A 17,057-nucleotide genomic window follows, 5' to 3' on the forward strand; every position below is an offset into this window, starting at 1 on the left:
GCAATTATTATTCCTCTGTAGTGTTAATATTATCAATGTATTTACCTAAAGATAAGCATAACTTAGGATAAATGTAATTTCTATTCCAGATCACCGTATTGTTTCCAGCATTACAAAAATCTCGTGTGACAGTAGGCTAGATCTACCAACCTTTTCTTCTCTCAGCTGCTAATGGTGTCAATTCCAACTTGGCTAAAAACAAGCATTTGTCACTGTAATCACTTTCTTCACAAAGCAATTGAGGCTCCAGACTTGTCACCTCCGGTAAGGCATTCTCCATGCTGCTATCCTCCAGACTTCCATCTACAAGCTCCACAGGACTGATGCTTCGTTCTCGCATCAAACGTCGTCGTTTGCGAAACTGCTTGCACATGAAATCTGCACAAACAACTCAGCTCTTGAAAACAGCAAGCATCACCCCACTTTGCAAGTAACAGACTTCAACAAAGTTGATGTAAGTACACAACCACAAGGCTAATGGGATAATGATCAAAAGGTAAATGCATTTTTCGTCATTAACATTTCTAGAATTTTATAAATATATTTATTCATGGAAGTGTGTTAGTTGATTTGCACAAATGCTTATAATCTGGATTATCAATGGCATCAAATAATTTTTTTTTTTTGAGAGGCGGGGGAGAATAGGGGGCTGCTATGTCAAGATTGCGCTCTGTGTTTGAACTTTCTACGTTTTCTCAAAACAAAGTTTTTGTACAATAAAGATTTACCTTTAAATCTTATAAAAATCTATGTGAAAGAAAATGTTCTGATTTCAAAGGAATTGCACCTAAACAAAGTCCACAAATGGTTGGATTTAAAAAGCAGATGATGAATCCAGACAAAGTCCACAAATGGTCACATTTCAGCAGCATCCTGTGTGATGCTCTCATTAAGCAATACCACATCAGCAAAGGGCTTAAATTAGTCTACTACAATGTGCTGCTTTGCTACAATGTGTGATGGTTACAGCACCTTCCACTGAGTTTACTGAAAGTGCTACTGCCTTAAGAACATTCAGGGCTTCTGCTAAGGCTAAATTCTTTGGGGTCCCAGCGACCCCTTCTTCAGATTTTTAAGGGGTCCCTGTTCTTCGCCCAAATTTGAATGGGACCCCATTGACGAAAATTGAAGGGGTCCTCCGAACTTTTAATGCGTACTGTACGCATTTTTTTGCGTAAGCAGAAGCCCTGACATTAATCTCCCTTCTAAAACCCTATTTGACACTATTTCTTAAAACTAAAATTTAGCTCATTAAAATGACACACAAAAAAAAAAAAAAAAAAAAAAAAAGCAATTATACACTTTAGACCAGTGGTTCTCAAAGTACTTCAGACCGCAGACCACTTAACTAAGCTAAAAAATATGGTGGACCACCAAGGCCTAAAATCACTCTGTACCGTGAATTTGAAATATAAATTGCTACATTTGTTTCATTACAATTCAAAACTAAATGTACTTTTGTGACAGTAGTATAGTCATAAGTTTACATAAAATTACATACTTCACAAAGTTCTTTATTAATTAAAATGTTAATACAATGAATGTAGTTGTTTTTGACGAGATATATTAAGGTGATAAACATCACTTTGCTGACATATGATAAGTGTCGCTGCGGACCACCTGACTTATGCGTGCAGCTCACAACTGGTCCATGGACCACACTTTGTGAACCACTGCTTTAGACATTAATGAAAGAGAAGGAAGAAAATTAATCTTTAAAAAGTTGCTGGGGAATATGGGACTGGGACTGGCAGAGATGAATCTTGCCAACCTTTTTTTTTCTGTAATGTAGACAAGCCTAGCGCATGCAGGAGCATCACTTTGGAGGGCGATACCTCCAGCTCGTCTGGCAATGCACGCTTGAATATCGTCAATCGTTCTCGCTTCTTATCCTCCTCAGCCTCAGAATCTGTTTCACCTTCACTTTCACTGTTGTAAGTGCCATTTGCTCTGGCAGTCCGCAACCGCTCTTCTTTCTTGTCAAGTCTGCTTACCAGGACTGGGGACAAAGATGAGGGCAAAAGGGAGATTTGGTGAGAAACTGATGTGACCAATAAGCCTGCAGTTTCATCAGCACCAGGCACTGTTTTTGAGGTTTCAGAGCTACTGGAGACACACTCCCTTGCCAGACTCTTAAAGTCAAATTTTTCCACCCTGTGGTTAATAAAATTCGAGTTGATAATCTTGACCTCAGGAGTGCTGCCAAAGACTCGAACAGTTGCAGGTTGCTGAGCTGTTGCATCGGTGTCATCATTTCCTCCAGAATTCACAACACTGTCTTTCACCTTCTCACTTTCTGCAATCAAAGATGAAATCCTCAATGGTGGCACAGAAAGTAGATCCTGTGTCTTATCATTTCGCATCACAACATTTGAGGCCTGAGAAGGACCATCTTTTTCAAATGGGCGGAATATAGCACCTTCCCCACTGCCTGTGCTATTTTTGGAGGCAGGATGGTGAGGAGACACTCTTGGAAGTTGCTGAGACTTACTAAGTTCAACATCACTACGATGGGCTGCATGCTGGTATGGCAGATGCACTTGTTCAGATGGTGCATCTAATTTTGACAAAAGGTGGTTGTCATACTGAAATCAAAATACAAAATCCACAACTTTTTAATGTACATTTAAGAAGAATATTCAAATCATAGTCACTTCTTAACCCAGACTTAACCATTAACAATTTGAAGCAAATGAGAGACGATCCTATTCGAACTCATAGTTAAAAGCATTCTCTGGTACAAAAATGATCCCTGCATTCTAAGACATTAAAATAAAACCTACTTAGTGAAAGATTTAAAAAGGTAACTCCTACATCCGGAGGTAGGGAACTATGTACTGTATGACCCCGACAAAGTTAATGAAACTGTTTTCTCTACATTTAAGCAACCTCAACTGAACAAAGCAGTTACACTCACCTTATTATGATAGTGATTTTTGCTGGAATTGGATGAGATGTGATTTTTGATGCTGCTGCCCTCTGTGGTGGACAAGGAGAGAGATCTATGCGCCTCTGTGTCTCGTGGTGTCCCATGACTTATTGAACCTCCTTTACCTGCATCAGGTTCCACAAGAATAAGTTTGCTATTCAGTGCCTCTTACTCTCAAATGATATTCAAAAACAGTTCCTCTTCATGTATACATTTCTAGAAGAGGGGAAAGAAAAATGACAACTTAAATAGCCCATTTGGAAATTAAAGACCATCAGACGCATAAAATAAATAGCTTTACCCACACTGTTACACACTTACAACTTACATCACGCTATTACTATCACTGCTAGTTTCAACTGAACAGACTGGTTCCAGTCATCATAGGAGCTGATGCAGAGAAAATCCACAAGAACTAAAAATGCAAAACATAATATGATGACTATCACAACTTTCCCAACAAACTGCCATGTGAAATGCTAATGAAATTGTACAAAAATTTTATTCTGAGTGCAGGCAAATCTATGAAATGAATGAATCTACAAAGAAATGTACAAGAACAGATCTCACTTTCTGAATGTCCACGGTGATGATGGTGATTATGTGCCTGCATCTCCCGCTCATTTTCTCGGCTGCTGCTGCTCCGCTCAGCGATGTAACGTGAGGGTACAGAGAGAATGTCACGTCGGTCACTGTGTTCGCTGGTTCTCTGCCGCTCGCGCTCTCGTTCCACCAGTGACAATCTATCGCGCTTGGTCAGTTCTGTTTCTCGCTCTCGTTCCTTCTCTCTCTCCCGTTCTTTCTCTCTCTTCTCTTTTTCTTTTTCTCGATCCAACCGTTCATCTGACCGTGACCTGCGAAAACAACAAGCTCTATGGTAAGGTATCAATTTTTATTGCTACCTCCTTACAAACAGATCCTATATAAAGTGCTCTATTGACAAACTGATGACATGTTATCGATACAAATATCTGTCAGTTATATGGTGTGTGTGTGCACACAAGCAAGGCCACATCTCTTCTCATATTCATATTACAACAGCTGTTACTGCCCTTGAATCTGCAGTAAAGATGAAAGCTTTTAAATTATGTTCACAGTTTGTTTTCTGTATGGTTCACACAACAATGACGATTATCTATCAATCATTTTCATTAGCCATCCTAGACATCTCAATACAACTTAATTTTCCCACCTCTCCGAAGCTACTTGTGGTGACCTATGCTCTAACCCCTGGGCACCTGGTGAGATGTATGGATATTGCTGCAGAAGTTCAGCAGAGTACCGAGCTCCTGACAGAAGTGGGTGCATGCTAGGATGGGGCATAAGTCCTGCTGGTGAGAAAGGCATAAAGGAGGCTGCCTGCATCAGGCGGTAACGTTCCACCAACAAAGGATCCTCAAATCTGTTGGAAAATAAAACTCATGGCATATTTTGGAAATCACGAGCGAATTTCTGGCCAGTGCTCAAGTTTTACTACAGTTACCACTTACAGACTATCACACTTTGGGAGATTAATGACAATTATTTAACAGTTTATCAAAGCATCCTCTTTTCTCATAATTCTGAAATAAATGGCTTTATGATTTTTTTTTCATTTCACAGCATGTCATCAGACTTTTTAAAAAAAGACAAAAAAAACAAAACAGAAATAGTTTAGGAGATGTTTCAACATTAACATCTACAGAGTTTAGAGGTAATTTACAATCCTCACCTGAAGGCAGGGTGAGAGTATGGATGAGGTTGAAGGAAGGCAGGGTGGTAGGCATATGCAGGGTCAAGGCCAAAATGTGGGGGTAGGGCAGCAGCTGCTCGGTGAAGGTCGTCTTCTGGTCGGTATGGATGGAATCCTCGCGTAATACTTTCCTCTCGGGAGGAAGTTGTGCTGGTCTGTGGTGGGACCCTGAAATAAAGCATATTGGAAAGTCAGAAATCTGTTTAAGGCCAAAATTATTAATGTGCAAAGGAAATCATGATGGCTGGCTATTATTTCAACTCTCTTTTATTAACACACTTTATATAAAATTTGGATAATTTATGAATACCAGTATTTATAAAAAATAAATAAAGGTTTGAAATGCCAATGCTTTCTCCTTACCAAATGAACAATAAATGACATAACTCAAATAGGATATAAATGGCTAGTTCAAAGTCATCAGTGGTTTCTTTTCAAGGTTTAAATCTTTCAAACAGGTAAGTAACCTATATTACTCACAATCTGTACGGTCTGTGTACTCACATGCGCGTTGGTGTCTGAGACAAGGCCCTGCTATCTTTAACAGAGGCCCGATCATCATCTCGGGAGTGGGAGGATAAAGGCCGCTGATCACGATCGTGCTTGATATTATAATGGTCGTAGGAGGAGGCAGTACTGTGGGCCGAAGGAACTCGATCGTTGCTCTGTCAGGAAAAAAATTACTTGTTCAATTTCATTTTCTCGGTCTCCTTCTACAATCTTATAAACTTTGCAAATGGTGATTTTAGCTTTGATGTTTTGCATTCCACTATCACACACTATTTTTATTTTTACTGCAGAATTATCGTAGGTGTTGTAGAATGATGTGGCTACATATCTTATGAAGTATCATACTTCAGTGTCACAACAAATGAAGCAGTTCAAATTATGTACCAGTCTGCAAGAATGTCTCACATAGTAATTACCTGTCTACCATCATTTGCCAGTGACAAAGATTGCGTGGGGGCTATGGTGACCACAGGTGGAGATGTCAAAGATGCTGAGTGGCTAGAATAGACCAGTGGTGGGGGTGGCACCCGTTTCGGAGTTGCTGCTCGTGGGCTGGTGCTGCTAATGGGAGACCCATTGTGTTTAGCTGCTGCAGCCAACACAGCTGCCTCCTCTGAAACAACCAGAAAAAATGAATGGGGATGGGTGAATGCTGTGTAGTTTTTTTCTACTTCAAGTTTTAAAGTATCCAATACTAACACATTCATATCATACACTGACAAAATTTGGGAGGAGTGAATAAGCAACTAACTCATAATGTAACTTCATAAAAGTCTGCTGTATCTTCAATTCAGATTCCTGAATCTGATGGGATGGGGCAATAGACCATAAGAACTTTAAAAATAAAGGTAGCAACAGCAACAGGACATTTCCCAAATGAAGCCGTGAATACCTTGTGGATCCTTGGCTTGATGCGCCAACTTTCTCAGAGCTGCAGCAAAACTAGAAGTCCGTGTTGCATTTAAGGCTGAGTTACCACCACTAGCAGTCAATCCATTGCTGGGTGAGCCCTGGGACAGTGGTGGTACAGTGGCCATCTTGGGCGTCATCTTGCCGCTTGTTGCAGGACTCATCATGCTCAACACGGGTGGCTTGGTCCCCTGGGCAAGTCCTACACATATACCAAAAGAACACACCAGGATGAGGATTGTGGCACAGTAACCAAACCATATTTGAGCACAGAGAAAGTTTTGCAGCACTGTCATGCAGAATAAACAGAATGTGATAAGCCCAAATACTTTGACTTAGCATCAAGTTCTACTTAAAATCGCACATGAAAACCAAGCCTTACAGCCTAAAACTATTTCAAGTTATTTTTAAATAGGCCTTATCCATTTGGTTTCACATTTTCAAAATTAAAAAGTTTTTGGACAGTCAAAAAAATCCAGTCTTTATGCCACTGTGTTGTTGTAGAAGGAAAAATGTTTCTTAACTCTTTACAGTAAACTGTTCTTTATTAAGTGACTGTGATCATTTTGACAACACATACTTGGACTATAAAAAGTTAATCCTTGAAATGTCTTTTTCTTCTTTGTTCTCACCTACACACCCGATGTCTCAAATTTGCAGAATTTCACACAAAAAAAAGCACCAGCAGACCTTAGCCTTATAGCACCCCTTCGCTTTCAACTGTAACAAATTACTTTGCACCCCTTACACCCCTACCCTTTCCCACCCAAAAGAAAATGCAAAATTGCTGAATTAATGCAGGACAGGAAACTGGGTTTTTTTCTCAGATTATCTACTTGTGTACAGTAAGCAAGGGATTAAAAAAAATGCCAAAACTGTGAACATGCTGGGGTATACATAAAATATATTTATATATATACACACACACACAAACACTGCCTTCTGCTTGTTCTCTCCTAAAACAATGGATCAGACTAGCATTTCATGAGCATTCCCATTTGCTAGTTGCGTGCAGAGATCTCCATTTCATGAGAGTTCCCATTTGCTAGTTGTAGGAACTAGGAAGACATTGCTGCTGGGCTCAAGTAAACAAATTTATGTGCACTTTATATTGTGGAAAGGGAGATGATAAATGTTTAGGAAACTCGGTGTGCATGCTCCACCCTGAAGCGTCACCTTAGTCTAGAGGGTGACAGTGGCCGCTCGACTCTACTCAACCTTAAGTGGCATCAAAATATGACAAATGCATTACACAGCAGAAAGGCCATGTATCTTCACTAGATTATGTCATGTAAATGCACGCACGCAATTAATTTCTGCCCTTCTCATAGTTATGCATTCATGTTGGCATTGCTTTCTTAATGTTCCCCTCATCATTCTGTGCTTTGGACGTTTTCACAAAAAGTACGGCCATGTTTACAAATTATTATTGAAAGCATCAAATATTTGTACCAATGGATGGTATTGTAAATGCTAATGCTTTATTCTAATATTTTAATATGGACAAGCAATGTTCGTTTACACAGAAATCATTATTAGTCATTTATACCCATCACTTTTTCTTTGAATGTCTTACAGATATTATATCTGTAAACAAGTTATTATGTGGGCATGTGTATGCAGACAAGCTGCACAACTATGAACATACATGTCTGGAAAAAAAATCACTTTTTATTTGGCAACAGCATTTCCCACCTTTCTTCACAAAAATGCAACAGCTTTTGTCAATGCTCACAGTTCCCAAATTGCAGGAGCTGCTGACACTACCAACCTTGCACATTACACACCCCACTCTCCTCCAGCCCAACATTCCTCTCTGTTGTTCAGTCAGCAATGCTCCTGCTGCAAATCTTCTCCTAAGGACTCTGTATACAAGGACTGTGTCTGAAGACATTCTCTAAGAGGCCTCTGGAGGCCCAAGTTAGGCCAACCTAATGGCTCAACACCAACAGCAGGGGCTTATAACTGTCAGGGGGGGAAGGGGGAGTTTTATCGCCCCTGCCTTGCTCTCCGGCCTAGAGACCAAGATAAGAAGGCAGCGAGATCATCCCACACCCAGGGCAGAAAGCGGCATTGCTTCCGCTCACAGATCCTAATAATCACTTTCTCCCGTGAAAATTGCCTTCGAAAAAACGTGCGATATCTGAAATGCTGCGCCAAGCGTACATTGGCAAGTGGATCTCTTCCATCCATCTCCCCACTCTCTCCCCCATCCTGCCCCAACAATCGAAAGATGGTGTGTGTAGCCTTTAGCATGCTCTTGCCTGTCTGCTGCTCTTCTTGCAGAGGGGAAAAAATGGCCAACGTTTATGATGACGCCACTTCCGGCGCTGGATTTTCCTTAAGTCTGGTGTGGACCCCACCCACTTTACCTGGAACCTATTTTTCTGTTTCTCTTTTTGTATTAGTTGGGTAAGCCTTATTATCAGACTGCTTTTCAATAGGTAGCACACTGACATATGAAAGATGACATATGAAAGATCTTTTACTGGCATAAAAAGCTCCAAAATAATTTAAGGAGGGCAATAAAGCTTTCCCCACCCTGCACACTTGTTTATTTCAGTATTATTTCCATTATTTCTACAAACTTATACACACATATATTCACACATTTATTGCTATATTGTGCAGTTAAGGAAAGGCAAGGAAATGGAGCCGAGAAATACACACGAGTGAGAATGAGTGTGTGTTGGTGGTGGTGGGGGGGGAGCTGCATGTGTGTATGCATGTTTGTGTGAGCTCCATTTCCTTACATTTCCACCTGCATGCACTTAACTGCAATTATAACAATATTCATGTCCACAAAATCCATTAAGGACCCTCCAACAGCCTGTAAGTGAATGCTCGATGAGATCAGCCATTTGTGAGCAAGGCAAATCTGTGTTCTGCAGCCCACATAGGGTTGCTATGATCCAAAAAGAGAGCCATCACCCTGGGTGCTACCCCTACATCTGTAGATGATCCAAATGGAGAGGTAAGAGACAAGACTATCAAGGTCAGATTCTTCTGGGAGTAGACAAGAATACCAGTATGTGATGCATGTATATAACCTGTTTAAAGCCCATTCACTGGCACTTTACTGATGGTGCTTGAGGTTACTGTATGCCTTTCTTGCCAACACTCTTTTTTCAATCAAGCAGAGAAGTGATAGAAAGAGATAAATGTAAAGGTGCCTTTCACATGAGCACTTAGCATTAAATAGAAAAAAAAAACCACAAAGCTTTTTCCTACTGGTGTCAGTCAATCTGCTAAACGTAATAAAACATATTTCCCAGCTTTTAAAGGGTCTAGATGAGTGAAAAAAATACAACTCCACGCTAGCAAGATTCTTAACACACAATAAGCCAATTTCACACTTAAGTGCAGTAAGTGCAGCCTCTATGCACCTTCTGCATCGTGGTCAAAGAGGTGCATTATGTAGAGCAGCAGTTTACAGCACTGTTCTCATGTTCTGCTTTTCACCATGCTCTCTGTCTTTGTATCTTTAATACAAACCTGCTATCTTAATGCACAGAAGCTGATATAGCAGTGCATCTTTTTCACTGATAACATCCCCTACAAAACTGCAAATAGCTCTTTTTGAAAATGCTCTATAAGAGGTTGGTGGCTTGATATGTCAGGTGCAGTTCCCCCATAGCTGATCTTGTGCACTAAAAGGTCAGCAAGTCATAGCAAGGCATCCTGTACCAAGTGGTCATGGCACATCTACACAAAATTGATACTTATACTGTTATCATAAATAATTTCTAATCCAATTTATATTTTAACTTTAAAAAATATGGGCTCAATGACATCAGCTTTTTTCCAAAACTAAGTGCTGCCACAAATCAACAATGAGGTTTCTGTGGTGTTGTACAAAATGCAAGATCCCACCAATAGCTCTTAATCCAACTCTGGTAGAACAGCACCAGTTTCAGTTTATGCTCCTTCCTCTCCCCCTTCAATGAGGAAATGTAGACAGTTCACAGGAAAACCATGCTCTCACAATCCATCACCACTGGCTGCTACATCTGCTTAATGTTTTGATTTTTACAAGCTCATGTACAATCCACCCTTCGCTCAGTAACTTGGAGATTGTCTAAGGTAAGCACTAGAAGCCAGAAAGAGGGGTCACAGGGACAGGCAACAAGGAAGATTTCAAATGAACTCAAGACTTTGTCCAAATGATGAATACTGGGTGCAAAGAAAACGTGAGAATAAAGAGAGAGGCGGGGCACAAGAAAAGGTAGTTACAAACTACTGCTGACACAAGACCGGGCGACCAGCTTCTCCATTCTGCTCTTTCACTCATTTTCTGCTCAGCAGTATCAACAGCAATCCCAAAGAGTGCGGGCACACAAAAGTACGTTCATGAGAAATGAGCGACGACATGGAAGCCGATCTTTTTAACCTTTTTATTTTTCTTTCCACTGCCCCCACTTCCCGCCCCAAGACCTTAGTGGTTAGATAAGAAAAGGAAGCCATGACGAAGACAGGCCAAACAGCACTCCTTTCAAAAGGCTTTGAACGTGGGTCGGCCCAGCATTGAAAGAAAGGCGCGATTGTAACGACAGGCCGCCAATGAGGCCAGAGGTCTTCATTGTAAAGACGAACAGAGAGTCAGCTCTCGCACAAGTCTTGACTGTCGAGTGACTTGAGCCTGCTCTTTCCCTGCTGCTATTACAAATGCGGCGGGGAAGCGGATAACTTAAGAGGCTAGAACAATATCATTCCAACCCAAAGGCGCTTACAACAGCCAGTTCCATACCCGTGACGCAAGCGTACTGACCATGTTGTAGACTGGATGCCAGACTAAGAGGTTGGTGAAGGTAAGGCAGCGAGGAGAAGAGAAAGGCCTCTCCTACAACCGTCAGATGACGAGAGTGTCCAAATACCTGGTCTGGCAGTCAGTGCTCTTGTCTTGCCCCTCCTTCTATCGCCTTGCACGGTCTCCTGTCCCTTCCGGTTCTCTCGACACCAAAACGTCTCTCTTGCGCATCTCGTGTACAGTCCTCTCTCACTCGAAGTTCACAGACCTTTTTCCCTTTCCGTTTCGTTTTGTCAACAGGTTCTCACCAAGGTTTCGACAACAGAGCAGCTTATGCTTACATCATCAGTCAACTGGATCAATGTGACAAATCAGGTGCACTGGCCAGCAGGGCTGTGTGGTCGTGAGGAATGAAAGAACCATTCTCCGAGCAAGCGTGACAATGGAGGATTTCGGGGTGGGAAGGGTTGTATGTGAGGGGTGTGTGTGTGTGTGAGTGATGCAAGGACTACACTCTCCCTTCGACCTCTCTGCCCTACCACCATCTCCACCCCACCCTCCCACCCAGTCGAGCTCTACTCGTGTTGTTGCACTCTGCTGCGAAGTGCACGCGGGTTCCCCATAAGCCGCCCACTAGTCCCGAGGAAGGGGCGAGAGAAAGATGCGCTGCGGTCGTCTGGCGGTGCCATGCTGCTCACCGCAAGCGGCACGTGCGGGTTTGTGCGGCGCGCGTGCTGACGATTATACCAGCGTCGCGCGCTCTACAAATGCAGGGCTCCACGCACCGGCAACACCCCCACACACACACTTCCCCAGCCACCTGACAATACGACGACCATGTCGATTCAAGTCGGTCATCACTCGCCAGTAGTAAAACTCCTCGTCATGTCTCGTTTCGCGTGCCATGTCTCCGGACACTTGTGTTCACAAAGCCTCAGGTACGGGATGTCCCAGTGCGAAGCACGCATGCGCAAAGATGGTGAGAAGAAGCAATGCCAAAGCTGTCCTCGCTTTCCAAACTTCCTGAAAGGTCAAAGGGCAGCTCTTTAGGGGCTGGTGCGTAAGGGTTGGAGGTGGCGAGGTAGAGATAACGGTAATGATGAACAGCAAACAGATTCGCCGAAAGAATAAGTTTTGGTGGGAAAATAGTAGCGCCCGCCTTGTGACAACGATAATGAGGGAAGAGGCTATGTCCTTGGAGAACGGCACCAGGCAGATGTGGTCCTTCTTTCCTGCCCCCAGGCCAACGGTGCAGACCACAGTAGATAAACGCGCGCTACTGCCGCTATTGCTATCGGGAGGACATTGTGGAAGGCTGCTGTTAAGCAGATCCGAGAAGAAATGCGAGCTTCTGGCCGACAACAGCGATGACTTCCGCCGTGCACCACATCCCCTTGGCATCTCTGCCCATCACCCCATCGCTGCGAACAGAACCACAGAAGGCAGGCGATAACTCTACAGTCGGCAGTTGCCTCCCTTTCTCCCCACCGGCGCCTCGTTTGTGTTGCTTGTTATTGTTGTTCTGGTGGTGGTAGGAGGGCTCTTGCAGGGTCAACGCCAGCTGGCTTGCATTTCTGTGTCTTAGGGAACTCATTCATCCCCACCCACCCCTTCCCCGAGCGCAAAACCCATCGTTTTTCTTGCACCTACAACTTACATTCCATCCACACACACACCAACGTCTCTCGCCTCCCACCTAACAACCGCCATCGCACATCAAAGGTCGAGCGAGAGCCGTAACCTGTGCAAACTGCTTGTTGATCTTATAATACCTGTCCACACAGCAGCGCTTTCACTAAGCTAGTGCTCCGGTGCAGCCACCTTGGTGCTCCTTCTCCTGGGGCTTCCACCAGGTAGCGCCGCCTGCAAGATGGCCCCGCAGGAGTGGGCTTCTGTCAGCAAGCACGTTCCACAGCAGAGTACAAGTCAAGGCGGGGAAAGGAAGTTCACAATAGTGATGTTGTTTATGTCTGACTTTGCTCAGTGTTCAATGCATGTGCGACATAGAGTTATCATCTTAACTATTAAATGTTGTAATGTTGTAATATATTACCAAAGACAATGGGATTCAAACTCGTGCTCAAACATCCACAACAAAATGAAATATCAAGAATACAGTCTACCTCTCTTATAGATGCTATGTCGACAACCATGTGAGAAATACTAAGCGCTCATATCTCTATCCTCTGCTTTCCTAAGTGACTCAGCCCAATATTCTCCGACTTAACAGCGCCGCCATCTCTCGCCAAACTTCACACGTAACCGCCAAAAGCCCGGTGTTGCCGTCAGTGCTCAGTGCCGCTGGTGCCGACTGCACGATCAAACAACACTGCGCTGCCCCCAGGGTAGACAGAGCGCGTGCACCGACTGACTGGTCGGTCTGCCACTGTCAGGCTGTCCGGGAACCTCAGTACAAAGTCATTGACCTCTGGCCTCTGTCCCAAGTGTTTCGCTGGCTGACCTATCCACCTCCGCAACTTCCTCTATCCAGTAGGCGAACGGATAAGACTGACGGACCTGCACCGGAATGAAAATTTTGAAATAGTGGGGGTGGGGGAGGAAATTTCCCCAGAATGTTCTGGCTTCAATTGCCAAATGCTTCCGCTCACTTCAGTATACAAATCTGCTCTTCATCTATAACATAGGCAAGGGGAGAGGGGGGAAAAACTCTGTTCCTGGTAGAAAACCCTATCTCAACAGAAAACCGGAAGCCAGCCGTCTAATTCTCGTGTTTATGTCACGAGTCACGTCCCCCTACCACCCCCGTAAATATTCTAGAGATCCTAACCACTCGGCTTCTGCCTGTTCTCCATGCTCACACCCATTCTAACATCTTTCCCCTCCTCCCTTCCCCATTTCTTCCCCACTTGTCTTTTTTCCCGCCAGATGGCGCCAGCATTTATGCAACAGCCACTGGTGTGTCCGCTGTCAACAGTAGCTCTCTAGCGAATGGACTGAAGGAAGCAGTTCTGACAAAACTCCGTGTTTCGGAAATAACGGCTCTGCGTGAATACGCGCGTGTGTGTGTGTTAGTAACACCACAGAGCAGTTTCACCGAAATTACTAAAGTACACGCACCGATGCGGCAAAATAAAAGGGCAGATGAAGCAAAATGACAGCACAAGCACAAACTGCCACCACGGGATACCTTTAAGGCCACAAGGCCATAGAAAACTCGTAAAGACTGGAAGGGAAAAAAATTTAAAAGCTCGAGTTCGCCAATCGGTCAATCTATGCGAGGGAAAGTTGGCGGGGAAAGGGGGTGCTGGAGACCGCGTAGATACTTGGTTTCTACTGGAGAAGCAGATGAGAAGGGCGGGAGAGAGTTTTAACTCCGCGCGGTTAGTTATGGCGCTCCTTTAATGACCGTCAAGTCGCGCGTGCAGAGCTGTCGAGTGCGGGCTTGAAGCTGCAAGGGGCAGGAAGAAGTGCAGAGGAGAAAAAGACACGATATACGGGTATGAAAAAGTCGTTCTCTCCACCCCCTACCTTTCTGTCACTGCGATCATCATAATACAGGTTGAATGCTACTCTCTCCTTCCGTCTCCCACTACTGACTAGTGCTGGCGGTTTTGTTTTGTTTTTTGTTTTTTATTAAATCTCACGTGCCACTTTGTCATCTTGATCAAGCATTACAATCATCATAGAAAATTCCGAAGCGCTGTCCGGAAGTGGGAGTCCATTTCCAGCAAAACCGCGCGCCAAGAGGCTGTGAAACGGCTTTCACTTCGCAGAAAAGATGAACTCATCGGGGTGTTAACTCTGGCCACAAATAACATGGAAAAAAACAATGTTGCAACAAAACGCACGGCTTAGTGCTATTTGATCAGCCACGTCTCTCTCTCTCTGTGAACCCACCCTGAAAGCCACCCGGACTGCTTTGCACCGAACACGCACAAGTCTGTTCTCATGGCGCCGTGCTCCGGAAGTCCACAAGGCCGACAGCAGCATGCCCTGGGTTGGAGTTCTCTGCGCCTAATCTGATGCCCCTCCACGTCCTTCCACCCACCCCCCTTTACCGGAAGACAAGGCCGTTGTCCATCACACAGCTTATTGCCAGACTGGAAGGCTCCAGTGCCGACTACAGCATCACTCACTGTGGTGCTGACCTTAGAAGCCTTCCTAGGCTGACGCCAAAGCTGTCGAGGGCAGCCGACAAAGCACCCATCACCACCCCCGATAACTCATGTTACTCCTTCCCTCCCACCCCAGGTCAGTGCCACAGATCAGGAGGCTTCGCAGAGTCAACTGATCAACATGAACACGTACACAAGACAAATCCGACAATAAAAAAGGGAGAAAACACCCAAATCGAATGCCACAAGAAAAGTGATCAAAGCTAAAGCCCCTCCCGCCACCAGCCTCTCCACTTGCCAGTCTGTGGTGCAGCCTAACGCTGTATTGCGGGGGGTGAGGAGGGTGAGGAGGGTGAAGGAGGAGGAAAATCAATAGTTTTTATGGCCCTTCGCGCGCCGAGTTCTGGCAGTTGATCCTCGGGCGTTCCGGCCAAACATGTGTTGCCCACTGGGTTACTTTCTGGCCTGGGCTGTTCCGGAACAGCATCAGGAGTCGGGTACAGGCAGCAACGCTCACGGGCTCACGCACGGACATGAGCTGCAGCTGAGTGCTGTGTCTGACATAGACTTCAGCTCAAACACACAATTTTTACCATCTACAACGACACGAGGGAAAAGATGCTCAATGACTTCTCTCCCAAGCACCAGATCCGCAAGCACTGGTAGGTCATCACTGGTTGCTGGTTTCCACACACCTGCGCACGCCAAGCACAACCATAAAGCAGGTGTGAACACCCCTACCCAACTCCTCCTAGCGCCTTCATCAACGGAGGTATTTCCTAGCCACAGGCAAGCTCCAACACCAAAGATGTTATATAAAGTCTTTGCCCACACACACACACCTCTTAAAATGTAGCGCCAGTGAAGATGAAGACCACGAGATAACCAGAAATGGCAAACATCTTCCGTGTTCGGCGTCTAATGATGAGAGATACCTGCAGTACAGTATATGCAGGATAGTGCAGTACAATAAAATTCTTGACAGAGAAGGGTTTTTAACAACAGCATTGCACACTGGCTATAAAACAAAGGGAAAACGTTGAGACTGGCAGGTGGAGAGAGCAAAGAACGGTGCATCAGTGAAGGTGCTGGAAACCCAACTTCTCACCCGTTGGCACAGACATCGTGCCTAGGCAATGACCACACAATGAAGAGACTGTTACTGAATAATCTGCAAGGTATTACAACACTTGAACAAGAAGACGCAAGCGGCGCCGGGGTGCGATAAGAGTACCCGTCTCCATGACCTGGCCTACCCTCTCTTCTCTTCTCCCCCCGCATGTCAAAACTGCTCAACTCCACTTCCAGGCAACCACGATACCCTCCCCCAATCCTTTCACAACACCCCACCCACCTCCTCCCTGATGCACACGCAGCAAAAGTCTTCTTCCCACGTCCCGAGAGCTGACTTGAAAGCAGCAACTCCACAAGTAGCAGCCGCAGCTCTTCCTGTTTCGCCACCTCGCCGACAAGCACGCCTCGGGTGCAAAGGGGCCCGCCTGGCAGAGCAGACAAACGACATCAATCTCCAGCGGGTTCATCCCGGCCTGCCTATCTCTTCCAACTGCGCTGGCTTGACGCGCTCAGCGTGTGGTGCCCTCCGACCCCCTGACTGTCTGACCCTTGACCTCTCCACATGGCAGAGGGATTTGTTGACAGGGGAGCGAGACGATAGGGCTCGTGCAACGAGGGCCTTGTCGAGTAGACTCTCAGGGCACGGCGCCCTTGGTAAACCTGTACCTCCATCCTCCCCACGCAAAAATAAACGCTTTACAGTGTGAACTGATCTACATAATGAGAAATGGATCACTCGTGCCTGGTGTGTGTGCGCGCGTGCTATCTTGCTCATCCCCCCCTCCACACACACTACCCCTCTCACTCCACTCTCCCCCTAAAAAAAAAAAACAAAAAACCCCCACGTGAAAGCACGACTACAAAATCTATCTGTTTTGTCGGTTCCGTCATGTTGCAACCGGCAAATGCTTGACCTCGTTGGCTTCTAGGTCCCCGAAAGCCCGGCTGCCCATCGTTGGCGCGTTATCTAGCGATAATCTGATGCTGTGGCATGGCGCCGCAATCTGTAAGTGTGCGCCTGCCATGCCGGCCGCATCACCCAGTCTACAACTACAGTCACCCACGTCACAGCCAGCGCTA

General features: G+C 45.0%; 1 protein-coding gene across 2 annotated transcripts in view; it reads right to left on the reverse strand.

The window, feature by feature from the left end:
• Positions 1 to 17,057, reverse strand: part of LOC112576874 — a 75,178-nt gene that overhangs the window by 7,213 nt on the left and 50,908 nt on the right. The window contains exons 3-11 of one of the 2 annotated variants that reach the window (XM_025259689.1): positions 6,064 to 6,282; positions 5,588 to 5,784; positions 5,166 to 5,326; positions 4,641 to 4,829; positions 4,122 to 4,331; positions 3,500 to 3,783; positions 2,918 to 3,054; positions 1,772 to 2,585; positions 151 to 378 (exon numbers count right to left, since the gene is read on the reverse strand). In XM_025259689.1, coding sequence (XP_025115474.1) covers positions 151 to 378; positions 1,772 to 2,585; positions 2,918 to 3,054; positions 3,500 to 3,783; positions 4,122 to 4,331; positions 4,641 to 4,829; positions 5,166 to 5,326; positions 5,588 to 5,784; positions 6,064 to 6,282 — 2,439 coding nt within the window. Of the gene's footprint in view, positions 1 to 150; positions 381 to 1,771; positions 2,586 to 2,917; positions 3,055 to 3,499; positions 3,784 to 4,121; positions 4,332 to 4,640; positions 4,830 to 5,165; positions 5,327 to 5,587; positions 5,785 to 6,063; positions 6,283 to 17,057 lie in introns of those variants that run through there. The other variant, XM_025259690.1, reaches the window with a different exon arrangement.

Source organism: Pomacea canaliculata, linkage group LG12, assembly GCF_003073045.1.
Source record: "Pomacea canaliculata isolate SZHN2017 linkage group LG12, ASM307304v1, whole genome shotgun sequence".
In the NCBI taxonomy this organism is placed as follows: domain Eukaryota; kingdom Metazoa; phylum Mollusca; class Gastropoda; order Architaenioglossa; family Ampullariidae; genus Pomacea; species Pomacea canaliculata.